Source organism: Tachypleus tridentatus, chromosome 12 (genome assembly GCF_004210375.1).
Source record: "Tachypleus tridentatus isolate NWPU-2018 chromosome 12, ASM421037v1, whole genome shotgun sequence".
NCBI classification, from domain to species: domain Eukaryota; kingdom Metazoa; phylum Arthropoda; class Merostomata; order Xiphosura; family Limulidae; genus Tachypleus; species Tachypleus tridentatus.
The window spans coordinates 19,754,362-19,775,684 of NC_134836.1; the positions used below are offsets into that span (position 1 = coordinate 19,754,362).

At 31.4% G+C, this 21,323-nt stretch overlaps 1 protein-coding gene across 1 annotated transcript in view; it reads left to right on the forward strand.

The window, feature by feature from the left end:
* The first annotated feature begins 4,488 nt into the window (after window positions 1-4,488).
* ND-39 (NADH:ubiquinone oxidoreductase subunit 39) overlaps window positions 4,489-21,323 on the forward strand; it is a 40,966-nt gene continuing 24,131 nt past the window's right edge. The window contains exons 1-5 of the mRNA XM_076472884.1: window positions 4,489-4,600; window positions 6,822-7,034; window positions 10,818-10,915; window positions 16,714-16,805; window positions 19,007-19,169. Coding sequence (XP_076328999.1) covers window positions 4,567-4,600; window positions 6,822-7,034; window positions 10,818-10,915; window positions 16,714-16,805; window positions 19,007-19,169 — 600 coding nt within the window. The 5' untranslated portion in view covers window positions 4,489-4,566. The remainder of the gene's footprint in view (window positions 4,601-6,821; window positions 7,035-10,817; window positions 10,916-16,713; window positions 16,806-19,006; window positions 19,170-21,323) is intronic.

Below are 21,323 nucleotides of genomic sequence, written 5' to 3' on the forward strand. Positions count from 1 at the left end.
AAAAACGGAATCAGACTTCTATCCTATTGATTGTCCAAGTAATCTTAGAAACTTCAGGGAGATCATGCCTTAGGTTTCTCTTTCAAAAAGAAAATACGATAAGCCTACGAGTAGTCCTGAATCCTTTGTAACCATTCTAATAAATCTATATCTATTTTTGGGTAAGGAGAATAAAACTAATAATCCGAATTTACAACTGATAATTCAATACATTATTATTATTATACGTTTTAGTTTCCTTGTTTAGAGACTTATGATGTTAAATGTTTCCAACCAGTTTGTTACGCAAGATTTGTCTAACTAATTTATAGATATGTTTTTTATTTATGGGCTATATAGTTCAATTTTGATAACAAAATTCTCAATAACTAATTTATTATAAACATTGGAGCATCAGTTTGAATTGAAAAACTTAAATAATAATAACTGACACTCTTTTGTGCTAGGTTTGATAATGAACTTTTTTAAACAAAATATTTTAAGCCATTTGAGTCTCCTGCTGTAATATTCTCAGGTTGACCGATTTCATTTGAGTGACTGTGTAGGAATCAAATATCACAGAAAACTGTATTGCTGAGCAAAATTAAGTTCTCTGAAATTTGGCTGAGTTATGAGGAAGAAGGACTCTAGATATAATGTAAAATACAATGGAAACAACACATAAAATAATAAAATTTAGTGGAAAACACTTATTTTCTTTACTGGAGTTTGAGATATATATATATATAAAAAAAAACCTTTGTGAAGAATTTGTTTCATACTGAGAAAATATCATTGTATATATTATACCCATAACTTTTTAAAAGCCAAAACAAAACACATTAAAATTAAGAAAATAAATAAACTACTCTGCCTTAAAAGAACAGATCCCAGGGTACAAGCTACAACGTGAGGTTATAAAGTGTATCTTAATCTCTAATTCGCTAGTCTTACATAAGAAATAGACACAATTCGACAAGAAATTAAGGGAATGAGATGTGGGTGCTCCAGTCCACAATGTTCCATATCTATATCACCCTTCGCTGCCTGCAGACAGTTGTAGAAAGGTGACTGCTTTCCCAAGTTGAAATAAGAATAAAGAAAAGATAAAGATAAAAACAAAAATAAGAAATAAGGAAAATAAGGTACTGCCATTTGGGTGAAGTAAGATGAAACTTACCTCTCGAAGTTAGCATTCTTGCCCCCAACATGGTAGAGGCACTAATTAACATGACATTGAACCATATCAGTATACTAAGTTCACTGTGACTGTCGTGATTTTATATACAGCTCAAAGTGTACATTCGCATAAGGTAGTGCCAAGTTCTTAAATTATTAATAATTACTTTTAGTTAAAAATAAGGTGTCATCTGACTTGCCAGCGGTAACGATTACTGTAAAACATTTCATGTAGGGGTAGGCATGATAACATATGGGTATCACGGATAAAAATAAGTAGCTCAATAGAAAGGAAGTTAACCACAGTCCTTGCCCACTACTTTGCTATTAAACGTACATTGATCATACTTTTGTATACATTTTAGGCGAGTTTCAGTAATTCGCACTACTAAATAAAGGAGGTTTGGTTTGTTTGTTTTGAATTTCGCGCAAAGTTATATGAGGGCTGTCTGCGCTAGCCGTCCCTAATTTAGCAGTGTAAAACTAGAGGGAAGGCAGTTAGTCTTCACCACCCACCGCCAACTCTTGGGCTACTCTTTTACCAACGAATAATGGGATTGACCGTAACATTATAACGCCCCCACGGCTGAAAGGGCGAGTATGTTTGGCGCGACGGGGATGCGAAACCGCGATCCTCAGATTACGAGTCGCACGCCTTAACGCGCTTGGCCATGCCGGGCCTCAACGGGTATAGAAACATAATTTTTGGTACTGTAAGTCCACAGGCATACCGCAGTTTCATTTGTTTCGGAGCGATGGCTGAAACTAAAAATATACTTTCTTCTTAAATGCAGAGCTACTTTGAACTACAAAGCTATAACTGAGAGTACTAGATTTTTGCATACCATAGCTGTAATTATAGATTTACTGCTGTTGTAAATTATTTTCGACTATTTGAATTTTACTTTAAACAGTGAAATATTTAGTTTTGAAATGATCATTTAGGAGAGCCACTGAAAATTCTTTAATTTTTTTAAAAATAGTAATGTCATTTTTATAATTATTTTCCAACGAAACATTTTGTGGTGAAATGTGATCATTCTCTTCTTGCTTGGCCCGGCATGACCAGGTGGTTTAGGCGCTCGACTCGTAATCCAAGGGTCGCGGATTCGAATCCCCATCACACAAAACATGCTCGCTCTTTCAATCGTGGAGGCGTTATAAGATAACGGTCAATCCAATTATTCGTTGGTAAAAGAGTAGCCCAAGAGTTGGCGGTGGGTGATGATGACTAGTTGCCTTCCCTCTAGTCTTACATTGCTAAATTAGGGACGGCTAACACAGATAGCCCTCGAGTAGCTTTGTGCGAAATTCAAAAACAAACAAACTCTTCTTGCTCCCAAGTGGCTCAGTGGTAAGTCAGAAGGCTTAAGGCGATAAAATATCGGTTTTGATATCAGTGGTGGACATAACAGAAATAGTTCATTATATTTTGCATTTAACAACAAGCAAATACTTTTCTATTATAAACCAATTGTGTGGTTTATAATAGAAATATTTTATAATTTAGATAGTATTAACATTTTTCTTGTATAATTTTTATCAGTTACTACTTCAAGCTTCCTGAGATGTCATAAAATTATAACTTATTAAGCAAATAAAATAAAGCTACCTTCATTTCGCCCTAAAATGTAGCCAGTTAAGAATGAATCAGTAAACGAAAAAACGTTTTTAAAAATGATTTCCATATGATCATCGATATGTAAAACATATCATTGTAAAATGTTGTTTCGTTGATGGGATCTTTTAAATTGTCTGTGATTGTATGTTTGTTTAGAGTTAAGCAAAAACCTACACAATGGGCTATCTGTGCTCTTCCCACCACGGGTATCGAAACCTGGTTTCTAGCAGTGTGAAATTGCCTGCGGGAAATAATTTAGAGTTAGTTTCACCTAACGATAACACATTATTAGTTTCTCCTTTGACATTACTACTAAACTGAAGAATTGTACAGTGTTGTAACTTGTTACAAACCCACGTTTACAAATGATACCAACTACACTATACTAATGTAAAAATTAACTCCTTTGTATAAGGTAACTTAGTGCGTATATATCCGCAATAACTGACAGGAACACAAATAAAATGTAAACACATTGACGTATTCATTCTATCTGTTACAAAACAACTCTCTTTTTTTCTTAAGTATCTTCTCAACTACATTTTTGTTGCTTCACTGGACCAAGTAGAATTATAATCTACGAGGTCTGTTCAAAAAAAATACGCGGACTGACGTCATAAAACAAAATGTACTTTATTTAGAAGTTACAGGTCTGGGACCCCTTCAAAGTACTCTTTTCCCCAACGCACACACTTATCCCAACGGTGTTTCCACTTGTTGAAACAGTTCTGGTACGCTTCTTTTGTGATGTCCTCCAGCTCCTTCGTTGCATTTGCCTTAATCTCGGGAATCGTCTCAAATCTTCTTCCTTTCAAGGGTCTTTTGAGTTTAAGGAACAAGAAAAAATTGCAAGGAGCAAGGTCAGGTGAGTAGGGGGGTGGGGAAGAACAGTGATCGAGTGTTTGGCCAAAAACTCACGAGTTCTGAGGGCTGAATTTCGCAGCAACGCGGTGCATCTTCAATTTTTCGGTCAAAATCTCGTAACAAGATCCAACTGATATCCCACACTCTTCAGCAAGCTCCCTGACAGTCAGACGTCGATTTGCACGCACCAGGGTGTTGATTTTGTCGACGTGTGGGTCGTCAGTTGACGTGGAAGGACGTCCAGGACGCTCATCAACTTCAATGGACTGTCGACCATCCTTAAAACGTTCATGCAACTTGAAACATGCTGTACGCTTCATAGCAACATCACCGTAAGCCGTGTTAAGCATAGCAAAAGTTTCAGTCGCCGATTTTCCAAGTTTAACACAAAATTTCACAGCAAGTCGTTGTTCCTTCAGGTCATTCATTCTGAAATCCGCCAAACGAAAAAATCGCACTTCACTTAAAACCGTGTAGCTAATACACAAATGAAGATATCTGCAATCGGGAAATGGCATCGTAATCAGCTGATCTGTGCGAACTTAGCGTCACCAAGCGGATTCCCCTCGAACCAACTGGATCCGCGCAATTCAAACAGTCCGCGTATTTTTTGAACAGCCCTCGTACTTTCGCATTTGTTACAAACTTGACATCAAATATTTTGAGTATAATTAGGCCTAATTTGAATTTATTATTACGTTCTGCAGCCCCCTCTGGCAAGCAAAGAATTTACAATATTCAAAATACAGCTTTAAAAGCATAAATATATTATACATGCTGCTTACATATATGTTTTTTACCAATGTATATATATATATATACATATATATATAAAACGTTTTCATAGTACTTTTCTCTCATTGGGTGGTGTTAGTGTACTAATTTAGCCCTCTACTGTAGTGTTCGGTTATCAGAAGGACAAGATGGTTGTTATTCAAGTTATTGGCCGCTCTTCACGTTAGTAGAATAACTTGTAGTATTAATATTTTCTTGGTGTAAATAGGGATATTCTGTAAACACAGAATTTTACAAACGAAAGATATTATTAGTTTTTCTTAGTATCCGTTTAATCCCAGTTGATTAACTGAAATTGATATTCTCAAATGGGACTCACTCGTTGTTCTCATACTTTATATTTGACTCAACGTTTGAGCAATAATTATCTGAAACAGGACGGAAATTCATCCAACTTTATTGTCAAATCTTAATGAATTATTTATTAGAATATCACAGTGTTTCCATTGTTTTAATTTCAGTGCCCAAGCTTTCAAGAAAGAAAACACTCTCAGCTTTCAGTATTTGTATTAAATAATAGTTTGCACTTTTTTTTTTAATTGTACAGGTCATAGACATAGTTGACAGTGATAATTTAATGTGTGTATAAATTATTATAAATTACACCTAAGTATCTTATTTTCAGACCTGTCATGTCTGTTAGATGTTTTCTGTTTATCATTGTTAAATATGCAAGATTAGGAAAGCTTATTTAGTAAACTAATGGCTTTTTAATCATTAGCTGTTCAAGTACACTTTAGTGTCGGAGAAAAAAGGAACCACAGGTACTTAATGTTCATTCTTATTAAATAACTCATTGTGGGATTGATTAGGGACACTTTATAAATGTTTAAGAAATCCTGCAAATATTCCATTTAGGTGCCCTAAGTGGTTCATCAGTATGTCTATAGACTTGCAATGTAAATCCAGATTTCAATATTCATTGTGCATACAGCACATTGTGTAGCTTTGTGTTTAATTACAAACAAATCCATATAGGCTAAAGTATTGAGTTACAATTTTATGTCTTCAAGTTATAGCTTGTGAATTTAGAGCTACTGATGTGTCATAATTTAGAAAAATCTGGTCCTAATAAACCATTTTACAGTGAAACTTTACAGTATTTAAAATGTGAGATGTTTGACATTAATGGTAAAAGAGTAAAATATCTTGCAATGAGTAGTACTAGACAGTAATAATGTGCCAGCATGTTGGTAGTAATGGAAGCATGATTACAACAACATTTAAAATTGAAATTTAATGTGTTGATTTTTGTGAAATGTAAAATAACAAATTAATGAAGGAAGTTCTGAACATTTTAAACTTCCAAAGTAATGGTTTTGTATCTCACTATTATTTTTAGACAGGGCACAGCAGTGCAGAGAATGGGTCTGAGTTTTTTTTGTTTTTTTTCAAGTAGAAACTTTTAGCTTATAGCTCTGTAATCTCTTTACTGACTTGAGACATAATTACAGTTTTGGATTCAGGAGGTGAAATACTTTTTACTTATGTATTTAATCACATCCATTGTGTCATAGATTAATTTACTGTAATCCTCCCTACAAGTATTTCAGTTTATGAGGGTGGGTTGGTAGAGATCCTGATGAGTCATAAAATCAAATTGGGTATAAGTGTGCTCCATGCTTGTTATTGCTGTTGCACAAAAATATAGGATATAAAAAAAGGTTTTGTTGATTAATTTACTATAATCCTGTCTAAATGAATTTCAAATGTCATGATTATTGAGGTTTACCTCTTATTTATCAATTCAAAATATTTACAGAAGGGGTTTTCATGCTGCATCATACTAAATAATTTTATATTTTTGTTTGTTATGCAATAGCATACATAAGGGACTACAGCAGTAGTTTGTGGGATGAATTGCAATATTGATAGTATTTCAGTTACAGTTTTTGAATGATCTGTATGCTAGTAGAGACTAACCAACAAAGTCATGGACTCACAAGTAGTTACAAAAGATGATGGGGTCTGTATGGAACCCATTGATAATTCATAATTAACAGTTATGAAGCTCCAAAACTGTGTATAGATGGCGGCTGTATAGCAACTAGTTGCTGATTTTATTTATTTATTCTTGGGCTTGTTCGTAATGTACTGACATAATGCTTGTTGCTTATACATTTTTTGTTATTTGTTATGCAGGTAATATAAAATTTCAGTTTGGTGTTCATAAAGATTTGGCCTTCAGGCATTTCAAAGTCCAGGGAGTTTTTCCCCTGTTAAGAGCTAATAGACAAGACTTTTTTTTCAATGTTGGAGATGAATATATAATTATGGTGTGTAGTTTAATTTTACACAAAATACTTGATGAGACTAATGAAGTATTACAAGAGTGTAGTTTTATATATGTAGTCTTTGTTTATGAAACTTTAAATGTAAATAGGACACCACCTACCTGGACTTTATGTTGTGACAACACAGCCATTTCAACAAAAATATTTGTGTAGTAATGCACCGGTTAAAAAGTTTCCTCCACCAGGGACTGACTTGCCATCTTTGAAACGAGGAACAGGGGGTCGGTCCTCCTTCAATGGAGTTGTTGCAACTGTGTTCGGAGCTACTGGCTTCTTAGGAAGGTATTTGGTAAACAAATTAGGTTAGTTAAAGATTATTTCTCTAGAATTTTCTCTTGTTTTATATAGTTCAAAAACATTTTGATACTGTTTTATCTTTTGTTTTTCAATTTAGATTTTATTATTTTGGTTTTAATGCTGTTATGGGCATTTTTTAAAAATTAGAACTTTCTTGAAAATTAGGAAACCATATGAACTATATAAAAAGCAGGTTAAAGTAAGAGTTTATAGTTCAGTTTGTTTCTTACTTTCATTCAGATAGTCAATTTTGTGGAAACTGAATTTGTATTGACCAATTAAACAGCTTTGAACTTCTTCACCTAAGCTTGTTGTTTGGTAGAATAGTAATTTTTGTCTAATTACAAAACATGTGTAATAGTAAGCAGAGATCATAGTAATGCAGCTGAGTGTGAAAAGTAATACACTGCTAGAATCAATCTTTTAAGGAAAACAGAGAGTGGATAAAGAGAGAGTAAAAAGCTACTGATCCATTATTCAAACACTACAGGATTTAACCTTTTATTGGTCATGTCCACCAATTGAGAATTTAAACAGTATTGTCACAACAATAAAACTAATGCTACCAGATTGGATTGTTGCTTTTTTTATTACATATTCTCTATTGGTTTTATAATTTGTATAATACAAAATTACAGTAATTAAAACTTTTTAGTCACAGAATATACTAGTGTTAGTTTTACTTTGTTTGGCTTCTTTATGTGACTTTAATACTCTATGGTAAACATTGATTAATCTAAAATATTAAATTATTATTGTGGAAGTCTCTTTTCTTTCATCTTAAAATGCAAACTGAAAAATTGGATGCAGTGTTACTCAGCCATATTTTAAAATATTGATGCATATAATATCTACTTGAAGAATATCCAAAGAACTTGGATTTTACTATTATGAAGTAATCATTTGTTTAATGAATAAAATGAACTGAGGTTATTCCTTTTCTTTGGTTGGTTACAAAGTGTTTGAGTTACTTTATGATTACACTGCACAAAAAAAATTTTGAAAAGTTTTGCTTCCTGAAAAGTTTTTGTTGATTGTGACAGGTACCTGGTGGGTATACACAAATATAGTTTTGGTTTTGCTTCATCTTGTGGAAACTCTGAGAAATACACAGTTAACTGTTTCCTGGCAATAACGTATTTAATTGTGTTTGTTTCTAATACACTATTAAGTTCAACATAATTAAAAGTGTTTTGCTTCTGATTTTCTTTGGATTCAATGTCCGGTGCATCACGTTGCAGTGTCCAACAGTAGTCAGCAAGCATTGACGGATTCCAGTTGCCCTGATATCGTTTTTCCATTGTAGCAAAACTGAAGATTTCGATGAAACTGTACGTGATGGGCAAATTTGGATGTGATTTTTGTGATCAACTGCCAAAAATCTATAAGGAACACCCAACAGTGTTCAAGAAGCAAAAACTTTGTTGTGCAATGCTATAGTTATGACACTTAAAGCTTGAATCTTGTCACAAACATGTATATGAACATGTAAAACAATCTTGAATTAAAAACTTGGAGCAAAATGTAAGGAAACTTGTTCACATTATTGTTGGGAACAAATGGTTGATAAGTGGATAAATGTTTCCTTGTTTCTGAACTTTCAACAATTCACAAAATTAACATAGTTTTGTTAGGCCTTAGGCATTGCAGTGATGTATTAGTGGTTTTATGTTAACCTAGGTAAACTGAAATAATGTGTTATCAGAAGTGGACTGTTTTAATGAAATCTAAAAAAAAATGGAATCATGGTTTAAAATGCACAGTTTTTAAAAGCAAGCATTATCTCTGGTATTTTGACAATATGGTGTGTGATCTTAGTTTAATTTATATACATTTTGTCTCATATTTTAAAAGATATGAATGTGAAGTGACATTTATATTTGTATGATTATTTTAAGTGATAAGTTTGATAGTATAGATGAGCTTTTGATGTAAATCTTATTATTATTATTATGTATTGGTAATCCTGCAGCCTACATTTTATACTGAAACACTTGTTATTAAGATGAAAGAAAACATTTCTTTATCTGGTGATATGAACATCTATTTTTACATTCAAACTAAGCTGCAAAAATACATATTGTAAAACTAAATCATCCATAACACAGCCTACATGTTTCAGTTACCAGAAATTTTAAATATTAGATATTCACTGAAATTCATTTACAAAACTCTGAACATTTAAATTATTTTCTAATGAAAAAATCAAAATTGCTTATCATACTATATTTAAGCATAATCAGGCCATTTTGATTACAGATAAATACATAAATACATGAAAAAACAGTAGTGGTATTTAGTTTGGTGATTCATTACACATTCTTTGATATATGTTGTATAAATTGTTAAAACCATTTTTCATCTCGGTTACATTCTCTAATTATTTGTCTTTGAAATTATACAAAGTTTAATGTATTTAGCTATAAATGTACATACACGCGTGCACGAGCGCATATAAGAACATAAAAATTCAAGGTAACAAAGCCATTCAAGTCATAGATACATACGTTTTCTATAATTCTGACACTTTGTAAAGAGAAATTAAAATAAAGAGTAAAGGGATGATAGTCAATTAAAAAGCAAGAAATAGTAAGGTAATCTAACAAATGTAACAATAGTATTCAAGTTACTCAGAACAGACCTAACTGTAGAAAGTGTGTTATTTAAAGTTCAGAGTTTGTCTATAATAAATCTCTTTTATAAGAAGTTCAGTATTGGATAATTCAGATGAGAGGACTTTGAAATTATTAATCAATATGGGATGGGATGGTGATTATTTTCACTATGTATGTGAATTGCAGAATCTGGAAGATTTGATAATTGTTTACCAGGTATGTTTGGTACTCAAATATGTTCACGGGTTTATAGGTGTAATTGGTATTTACTTTTGCCAGTGTTAGTGTCATTACAGCTACCATGTGTGTATTTATACAGTCCTGGAACACACAAGGATATGTGGGAGGTCTTTAGATCTGAATAGAATCTTGAAAGGGAGTTTAAATATCATTTGTGGTATAACCTGTGTATAAAAGAAGTTTTAATAATTTTTTAAAATTTGCTGCTTCAATATGAACTTTGACCTACAAACAAGATGATCAGTTTTAATGGGTATTTTTTGTACAGTATCTGGGATTTTGAGAGTTAGTACCATTCTACTAACCCATTTCAGTACTTTTTTTTTTTTTTTTGGAACATTTTGATATCCTTCCTGTCATAAGAGCAACAAAATCTGAAAATAATGTTTTAAATTAATCTTCTCAGATTACAAAAGCATTGTTATTAAACTTAGAATTGTCTTTATTAGCATAATACATTTTATTTAATGTGTTACAATTTTATCTTTTTTCATAAGTTGCTAGTAATTTGACAATCTTTTTTTTCATCCTGAAATTAAATATGGTATTGTAATATATACTCTGACACTTTCAGCATAAAATGTTTTGTATCTTTATCAACTATAATGTAGTTTTGATGACAAATGGAAAGAAAATACTTGAGGTAAGTCAGTTGATGTGAATAGTTTGTTTTTAAAATTACATCAGCCTTTGTTCTTTTAAAATATATATTTTTAGTAATATATTGTAACAAGCCTTTTTTTTAAAAGAGGCTGGTTAAAGTATTATGGCCATTTGTAAAAAGTAATTTTTACATATGAGAAAAGTGTACTTAGATTAATACGAATATTGCAGTTAGAACTGGATGTCGTATGGATATAGGTATGCTTTTACTAAATTTATTTTGTACTCATATACTCAGAACTATAGCATTAATTATTGTTGTTTTTCTAGGGAAGATCGGGACTCAGGTTATAATCCCATACAGAGGAGAATCGTATGATGTTCTTAGACTGCGTATGTGTGGAGATCTAGGACAGATACTTTTCTTTGTAAGAATGTTTCTTAGTCATGCATTAACTCGTACAAAATGCACAGATTTATTCATTAGCTATTCAGCAAAACGTTATTGAATATCTAATTCTATGACCTAGTAAAATAATTATTTTAAAGTACTAGTGTTATAAAGGGATTAATTTGTTAAAGAATCATAGACTAATTAATATCTTTTCAGGTACAGTATGCTACTGTATTATGAGTTGAAAACAAACATTTGTTTTAGTACAATAAAAGATATAATGTTTATTTAAATTTTTAGCCAAATAGTTTTATTGTACTCACTAGATATTATCTTTTTTTTGACAAAAAATGGCTTTTATTTTTAATCATAACTTAATTTATTATGAAAGATATAATATGTATTTAAATTTTTAGCCAAATAGTTTTATTGTTTTCACTAGATATCTTTTTTTGACAAAAAATGACTTTTATGTTTAATCATAACCTAATTTATAGTGAGATGATATACTTAAGGGCCAGGCTTTCTTTAGTGTCTACTTTTCAACTGGAAAGTTAAAAAAAAACAAAAGCCCTTCTATAAATGATTTATACAGTTCTTAAAAATAAAACTAATGAAAAACCATGTGCCAAACATCTAGCACTTGGGCTACATTCTGTCATATTTTTCCATCTTATTGAAGAAGACTACCATTTTTCTAAAAAAGATAAAAAAGCAAATGCATTGTAAGAAAGTCTTCTCTTCTTCTATGTTTTTTGTACAATAATATTTCAACTGCCAACTTTGTTTACCTTCCATTCTACAAATAAAAATATGAAACGCATCACTGAAATGTACACTACCTCGATATATTATCAAAGATAGGTGTAGAAATTATTGTGACATTCTTTACATTTCTATAGTGAATCTAGCTATAGAAGGCTAATAAGAATAGTTATTTTGTATTAAACTACTTTCACAGATCATAAATATAAGAAGTGCAAAGCCATATTTATGGAGTTAAGCTAAAATGGTGATCTCCTTTACCCATTTTGTGAACTTCTTTACATGCATCTTACCAGTTCCTCTATTATCTGTTTTTATAAATAGACCCCTAATTATTGTTTGCAGATTTAGCTTATTAACTTATCAGTCATTGAAATTTAAAACTACTAGTACTCACACTATTTGAATGCCCGTTATGCAATCCCACTTTCAAGGGCTTTTCTTGCAGGAAAGTGATTTGAATTGTGACTGTACATTTCAAATCACCCTACCTTAATCATCTGCACTCGGTAGAAGCTAAACAAAGCAAAGGAGCTCATGTAATTTACTATTATCCATTTCAGTTATTTATAAGAGTAAATGTTTTGGCTGTTATATACAATAATATAAAAAATGCATAACTAGATATATGCATAAAGGATGTCTTATGTTTAAAAAAAAGTTATTTTATTACAAGCTTCAGATAGATATATCCAAAATATCTTGATACCCTGTGTTTGTGGCTTAATCAAATCATAAACTTCCCAGATTGATTTTGGATCTCAATCTTTTTATTTACTCAAAAAATTCTAATTATTGTCTTTATATGTGAAAAAGTAATGAGACATTCAGCTGAAAACAAATTTTCAAAATATAAATGTTTACCAATTAATCACAATAAAGGCTTGATTCGTACTTAAAATTTTTGTATTTGTGTTATTGCTTTGAAATTAAATTATTTTACTGGCAGCATGCTACTTTTAACACCCCACCATTATTTATTCCATGGTTTACTGAAAAAACTTAAAACCAATGTATTATATATGTTTGTGTGAGGTACATATTCAGAACAAATTTGCTCCAGAAGGCTGGCAAATCAAATTGGACACTTAATAAAGTCTGGCCATTAATAGTTAAATGTACGTTATAGTATTTTCAGTAGTGACAGTTGAAGAGAATTGTCAATGTTTTCACTGAAGATAAAATTGTGTATTATTTTGAAAGGTTTATGTTAATACAATATTTTCAGTGTTCAGAACCATATCCTGCTACAGAAATAAATATTTTGCTGTTTTATGTTTAATTTTTGAAGTTACACTATTGAATTTGAGATTAGATACATTCTTACTCTTCCAGCAAATTTATGGACTTTACCTTGTTTATTACATTGTGTATTTACAACACTGCTTCTGTAATGAAATTTCACAAAAAATTTTCATCAAAATCTTATAAGCTTTATTTTAGATGAATAGTATTTTACTTCATTATCTCTTATGTTCCTTCCTTAAGTTCCTAATATGACTAAAATACCTTTTGATAAAAGTTTTGTTATAGGATGTTAAAGTCAATTTTGGAGCCCTTTGTCATACTCTTGTGTACTGTAAATGGTTGTTCATTTTGCAGTATACTGTGAGTAAGTAATCAGAAAAACTACTGGTAGTGTATCAAACATAGCCCAAACAAATGTCTGATTTACAAGGTATACATGCAAGATATACAATCACCAAAGGTTTATGTAAACAGTTACAACAAAATTATTCACCAGAACCCAGAACAAACCTAATGGTGAACATAGTACACAGCTTGAGCCTATCTTTTGATTAGAAATTTCAAAAAATTAAATTTTGAAGGGAAGCAACAAGAATTATCTGTTATGGATTGAGAAGCTGAGTTATTTAGAGATACTTATCAGATGTGGAAAACTTTAAAAGAAAAGTTTTGAAATATTAAAGGTAAACATGCTCATTATAAAAAGAAATTAAGGGTTAGCTGCAAGTAAAAAACCAGGTTTGCTCACATAGAGTTTGAGAGCTAAAGTTAAAGGTAAGCATCATAAATTTGAAAAACTTAAATTGAGTGGTCTGACAAGAGATTTGGAAGATTACAGAAGATTAAGAAAGTTGGTGAAACAGGAAATTAGGACATCAAAAAGGATACATGAGAAAAGTAAGGATTTCTTTGGATACATTAATGGTAATCAAATTGTTAGAATTGGGGCAGTATCCTTGAGGGATGATAAAGGAAGGCTATAATCCAATGGTTATGAGGTGGCTGGTTTATTAAATTTTGCTTTTTTTTTCAGGTTTGGTAATGAAGATGTAAGTATATTTCACGTCTTGAACAGTTGGAAAAGAGATCAAACAAGATGACTAGATTAATTATGAGTTGGTTAATAACAAACTGGGGAGTTTAAAGAATGTTAAGGCTCTTGGGCCAGATAGGAGTTTCTCAAGGGTTTAAAGGGTGTTAAAGATTGGATATGTAAGCCACTTTTCTGTCAGTCCTTGAATAATGGGCAGATTCCAGATGATTGGAAGTTAGCTCATGTAATTTTACTTTTTAAGGAATGTGATAAAAATTGTCTCAGTAAACATATACCCATTAACCTTACATCAGTTGTGGGAAAAGGTTTGGAAAGTCTTGTGAAAGATGCTTCACAAAGTCATTTAACAAAATTTAATTGGATAGTCAACATGGTTTCACTGAGGGAAAACCTTTCCTTATAAATCTTTTGACATGCTTTGAAAATGTTACTGCATAAGTAGAATAGGGTAAGGGTGTATATTTGGTGTATCTGGATTTTCAGAAAGCATTTGACAAAGTCCCACATAAAAGGCTTGTGAAAAAATATCTGTAGGTGTGGGGTTATTCAGCAAACTGGTTAGAGTAGCTGGATGGAAGAAAGCAGAAGATTGTTATAAATGGATTTCAGTTAAACTGGATTATTGTTGCAAGTGGGGTATCTTGGGTCTTTAAGACCTTTGCTGTCTTTGATTTACATCAATAACATGATGAAAAAACATGTAGATGATATTAAGGTTTTGGATGTTGCTTGCTTTGAAAAGGATGATACTGATTTACAGAAGGTTGTAGATAATTTAGCATTTTGTGCAAATAAATGGCAGATGGGTTTTAATTATTATATATACAAGATAATGCATGTGAGTTTATTATAATTTGAGTTTTAATTGTAATTTGGATGGGAATAACCTTAAGAATGTTATGAAGGAAAGGAGTCTTGGTGTAATATTTGTTCAGCCTCTAAAGCCATCCAAGCACTGTGCTGTTGATAGTGATAAATCAAATAGGATTTTAGGTTGTATATTCAGAAATACTGAATATACGTCTACAGAGGTTATAATTTCATTGTACAAGTTACTGGTTATACCAAGTTTGGAATATTGTGTTCAGTCTTGGGTCCTTACCTTAGGAAAGATATTGAATTGTTGGAAATAGTTCAGAGAAGGGTAACTACAGGGTGGCCCGTAAGTCCCTACCCATCCATATATCTTGTGTATCTAGTGTATCTGTGTGCTGTCCCTGATTCTCGCTGCATAATATTATGCGATGCCATGTTCTGTGAGACATTTTCCTCAACATAGCAGGGGTTATTGTTCCTAATGCCGTGGTAACAGCTGCTTTCAACTCATCATTATTATTATAACGTTGTTTAGACACAACGTCCTTCATGTATCCCCAAAGAGAGTTATCACATGTTGTCAAGTCTCGACTTCTTGCAGGCCATTTCATGGGTGCTGGGGATGTTACAGAACCACGACCTATCCATTTATCTGGAAAAGTGTCATTAAGATAATCTCGCACAGTGAGGGCATAATGAGCTCCATCTTGTTGAAACCAGACAGCCTCTCTGATTCCAAGTTCATTGAGTTTCTGTATAAACCATTGTTGTAACATGTTTAGATATGAGGTATGGTTTACTGGCCCGTCAAAGAAGTATGGTCCAATAGCATGACATGCATTAAGTGCTGCCCACATCATGACATGCGGAGTGTTGTATTCAATTTCTTCATTATAATGAGGATTCTCCTTTGCCCAGAAGTAAACATTTTGTGCTTGACTTGAACAGTAAATTGCGCGCTTGTCCGTAAACATCACTTCTCCTCGAGAAGGGATTGTATTGAAGACTTGCAGTAACTCATCACACGCCAGTTTCTTATATTCTCTATCAGCATCACTTAATTCATTCACAAATGTGGGTCGCCATGCTTTAACTCCCATGTTTTTTTTTATAAAGGTCTGCATGGTTGCTCGCAACCCTCTACATGACCCTCTACGTTTAACTGGTCTTCCTGAACGAGGTGCATCCTTAATATTGTCAGTTTCAAAAAATTTGCTCTTCCAATTTAACATCATTTTTCATGTTGATCCTTATTGAATCTTTCTCTAAGTTTGCCAGTTATTGTGTCCAGGGTTTCACCAGTATTCTTGCGCTCATCTACCCACGTACTTGTCACAATACGCTCTTCAAGTGTAAATGGGTTTACATCGGCCATATTTCTCTGAAAAAAAACACAACAAATTTATAATACATGCATAATTGAACATAACATAACATATGGATGGGTAGGGACTTACGGGCCACCTGTAGAATGGTCTCTGGGATGAAGGGGTTGTTATATGAGGAGAAACTGAAATTTCTTGGATCGTTTTCTTTTATTGAGATGTATTAAGAGTGTAAAGAGAATTGATAGTGTCAGTGCATCATCTTTATTAAATATTTAACAGTGAGAATAGTTAGACTAGGGGACACAAATTTTTGCAGAGTAAAAGTCATCTTCATCTAAGTTTCTTTTTTCTAGCAGAGTGGTTGGCCTTTGGAATGGGTTACCTTCTGATTTTATAGAGGCAGTAAATTTATGCGAGTTTATGAAAAAGTTTGATAAGTATATAAATGATAAGGCCTGGCTTTAAAATTGTACTTTTTTAATTATCTTAATTTAGAGGATGAAACAGCTGAGATGGATCAATAGGTTAGGTGTTGTTCCAGAACATAATGTTATGTGTTACAGCCTGTTTATAAGTTGAGTTGTGAAGTATTATATTGTATAAGATATTTTTGTTACACAGCCCTTCCATCTCAGTGATGAAGACTCGTTGTATAAAGTGATGAAGTATTCAAATGTTGTAATTAATCTGATTGGGCGTGACTTTGAGACAAGGTAAAGTTCAGATATGTTGTGCTTAAGTGATAAAAACTCTTTAAAAAAGAATTAAAAACTTTCTTTTTGTTTAGTGTAGGAAATATATTGTAAGCTATTAGATTTTATTTTTTATATAAAAATTGTAACAGTAGTGAAGTGTATGTTCTTTTTTATTATTTTTTGACTGCAACTTATTTTAAGCTTAAGAAACCAATTTAGATTTATGCATATTAGGAGTGTAACAGAAAGTACATTTTGACCTTTGAATATTTGGAGAACATTATCAGATGAAGGTTCAAACCTTCAATAGTAGTAATATACAGATGATGTCACCATAATTGCTGGTATATATTTGACTAAAAAAATCTGTTATCTTAAATGTAATCCATAGAAATGAAATAATAGATTCACTCTTCATTTAGTAATAGACTAAATGGGAAATATGTTTTTGTGTCTTAAATAAAGACATATATGTTTGTTTATATACGCATATTTGATGCTATGTGTGTGATACTAGTATGACTACACAGAACACTGTAGCTTTAGTTCCCCAGTGACACAGCTGTATTTCTCAAGATTTACAGTGATAGAGATTGGGTTACAATACCCATGGTAGGTAGGGCACAGATAGCCCATTGTGGAGCTTGGTACTTAACTAGAAGCAGACAAATATAAGCTTTAAAAGTCACTGTTCCAAGCATGTTAACAGTTATAGTCTTCTTAACATTACATGGTTGATTACATAAGTTTACCTAATAAACTTGATGATAGTAAACAGTAGAACAGAAAACAATAGAGAAATGGTAACAGTTCAATTAGAAGTGTGTATCTTCAACTACAACAAAAAATTACAAGAGAGAAAGTGCTATTATTAGTTAATTTTTTAAACAATGTTAGTGATTAATCAGGGTTCTTTTTTTTTAACATTGTATAAGTATATATTTTATAATCACACCTATTATATCATAACACGTCTCCTGTACTTTGCATAGTAGGTATGCAGTATATTTTATTGAAGCATTGTCATCACATATATCTTTTATGCTCTAATACAGAGAAGGAACTGCTATGTATAATATTTTGTTTGTTTTTATATAATGATTTTTGTTAAAGTAATGGATATTATATAAAATTGAAAGAACTAGTTTTCCACTTTTCAAACATTATCAAGCAGTTTATGTTAAAAAAGAGAAAAAAAATTAACAATACTTGAATGTAGTGTTACAGAACTTTAAAATATTAGAACTGTCTTTCAATTACTGGCTAGTGAACAAATATTTGACTACTGCCTAAATAGGTATACCTTATTTTACCAGAGTCCAAAAGTGTATTATTCCTAAAATTTTACCATTGTGGTTATTGCATAAGTTGAATTCTTTAGCTTAATCAGTCTAAATCTAATTAGTTTCAAGTTTGTAATAATGATGCCTATAGTTCTTAGAAATTCAGTCTAGTCATATAAACAAATACAATAGAAAAAGGAAAATTGAATTTCTCTAAACAACCATACACATCTCAATTTAAAGAGCCAGAGTTAAGCATGAGAATAGGAATGTGGTTATACTAACATTGTAAGCTGGAATTAACTAGAAATTTCATTAATAAGCAAAAAAACCTGTTAATATTTCATTATTAACATCATGTGGGTCTCTTCTGCTTAAATAAAAGAATGTACCATGAAGAAAGAATTTATCACTCTGATTAAAAAAAAATTGCCATTTCTCTACAGACTTCTACTTCTGTCTGATAATTAGAGCTCTGAACTAAACTTTAATCAGATTTTACAGGCCCTTTGTAATGGGAGAAGAACTTGAAATACTAGAATTTTTTTGTATATATACAAAAGACACCAAAACAAAATAATTGATGGCTATTTTTTAAAAACTGTAGTCTTAATTACACTTTTATCTCATCAGTTGGGAAACTTTGGAAAACATCAAAGTTACTTTATGTAATTGAAAAGCTTTTTTATTACAAGTAACTTCTGAATGAAAGTAGAGAAAAATGTATAATAATGTGTCAACCACACTATAAGTGCTATATTCATTACTGACAAAGCCTTTAGAAAGCTTCATGTTTTATCTTTTAGACTCTTAAGAAAGCTTCATGTTAAGATTTTTTATACTAATTGTTTATTAGATATTTTTATGATGTGAAATAAATCATAATAAAATGAACATTATAAACTTACTGTATCCCATCCATTTCAAAATTTCTAGGAACTTTACTTTTGATGATGTGCATGTTGAAGGAGCAAAAACCATTGCAAGAATTGCTAAAGATTGTGGAGTGCAAAGATTTGTGCACATGTCAGCATTGAATGCTGCTGAAAAACCAAAACCTGTAATCCTGAAATCTGGATCACAATTCCTGGCCTCAAAGGTAGCATTTCAATCAACATCTAAACTATATAAAAGCCAGTTGTGTCACATCATGCCATTCTTGATTTCTCATTATTTCTAGAAATTGTAGGAGTTATAAAAGCCAAATGGCATTTAACCCAGTGGAATAGTTTGTTTACTGTCTGCCTATCATGATTTTAATGATGGGAGTGCATGGGTGTCACGTGTAGTGAGTGTTAGTATAATAATCTTGAAGTAAAGACATAATATGGACTATCTAGCCTTGAGCCAAGTGCACTTCTCTAGCTCTTTGTTGGTTAAGCTTGATCTTTCAACATTTATGCAATTTGAGGTTAAGGTATATTTTGAGGTAGAGGTGGTAGTACGTGCCCTGGTATTTTTACAGGCTATATGCTTGTTTGGTTGATAATCTTCAGTTTGTGAGATAACAAGATATTCATAGTATAGTACATAAAATTTGTTTAGAATTTTAGTTTTTGCTAAATATGCTAAACGTTTACGTTTTTATTTTAATTTTTTCTTTTCCCTTTCAAGATTTGAGAATGTTCAATCAGTTAGAAACACATACAATATATGTATATATACAAATCAGTCTTTCAACATCTTGCTTTACTGAAATATCACCATTTGTTAAACTTGCATGACACTTTTCATGTGTCTTGTAATAAATGTTTATAATTCTCTTTGGCAATGATATTGGAGATGTTTATACCAGTAGGAAGAGCATATTTCTTAACTATGTAAGTTAGATGATTGTTTTGTTTTCGTGGTTAAATTGATAGTTTGTAAGGACAGCTTAATATGTTTAGACTTAAAACATTGTTTTAAGCACTAATGAATTTTTTAAAACATATTCACATATAAATAACAAATAAATTATAATAGTGACATATTTTGTGTGTGTTCTAAAATACATATCTGAAGGCTACTTAAGTTATTTTTGAACAACCAACATGCTGAGAAAAAAATTATTAAATCTTGCATTCAAGGTCTCAAGGCTAAAGATAATTCTAAATTTTGTGTACAATTAACTAATCTATAAAAATGACAAACTTATTAGGTGTTACATAACAAAATGTAAATTTAAAAGATAAATAAAATTTTCATTATTCCTCTGTGTGAAGAATGTATGTCGGCTATTGTCTACTGGCAGAATCTGATACTTTGTTCACTTTAAGCTCTCACCAGGTGACTTATTGTTCTACTAGGCTAGTTAGATATGGTTCAGAGACAAAATGAGATTGAATAAAAGTAGTTTAAAAAGCTTAGAAGCCTAAAGCCTTTAGGATAAATAATTGTAATTGCCTTTTGTAACCTGCAGTCATTCTAGAGAAGAAAACAAAAAGGGTGTTTTTATTTATTTTGTACTTTTGCTTTTCTTTCATTGTATATTGGTGAATTTGCTAGTTAGTAAAAAGGTAGAAAAAATAGGTGGTATAAAGTTTCACTGAAAAATTTTTGATATTTATTTAAGAGGTTCCGAACATTTTGGAAATGAGATATGAAACAGTAAGATTGAAAGAAGTATTTTCATTCTCAGCATCAAAATCACATTTTATTTAAACTGACTTAGTAAAGGTTATATGAATTCATAAACATATCTTAAGGAAAAATACGTTTCTAAAAAACCTGACTTCTATGTAAAGTTTAATGAAAACTTGCCAGATTTTGTGAAGTTACACTTTTTACACACTGTGTTATAGTTTGTAAAATTTCATGGTAATATTATTGTCATGCTTTATAACTTAATGGGAAGCATGATGCATTGACTGGTGCTTTATGAACCATAATAATAAATGAGCTGACTTATCAGTATTGCATCATTTTGGTATGGTATGGTACTACGAAATGTTCTAATTTGCTTTTCATAAGATTAGCTTATTTTGTACATTTTTTTTCTCTACAATAGAGTTATTATTGAATGTTTTCTATAAGACAGCTAAACTTTCTGATATGTAATACCCAAAGTCAAAAGATGACCTAATGAGTTTTAAGTACTTGTCATTAATATTATTTCAAAATATGGTGAAATAAAATGCTTAACAAGAAAAGCAGGTCCAACCAATATGATAAGACTTCAAACATAGAAATGAGGTAATGTAATTCTCACTTTTGGCTATCAAGATAAAAGTTCAAATGAGTGTTATAATGTTTTAGGAACAGTTAAGGACTT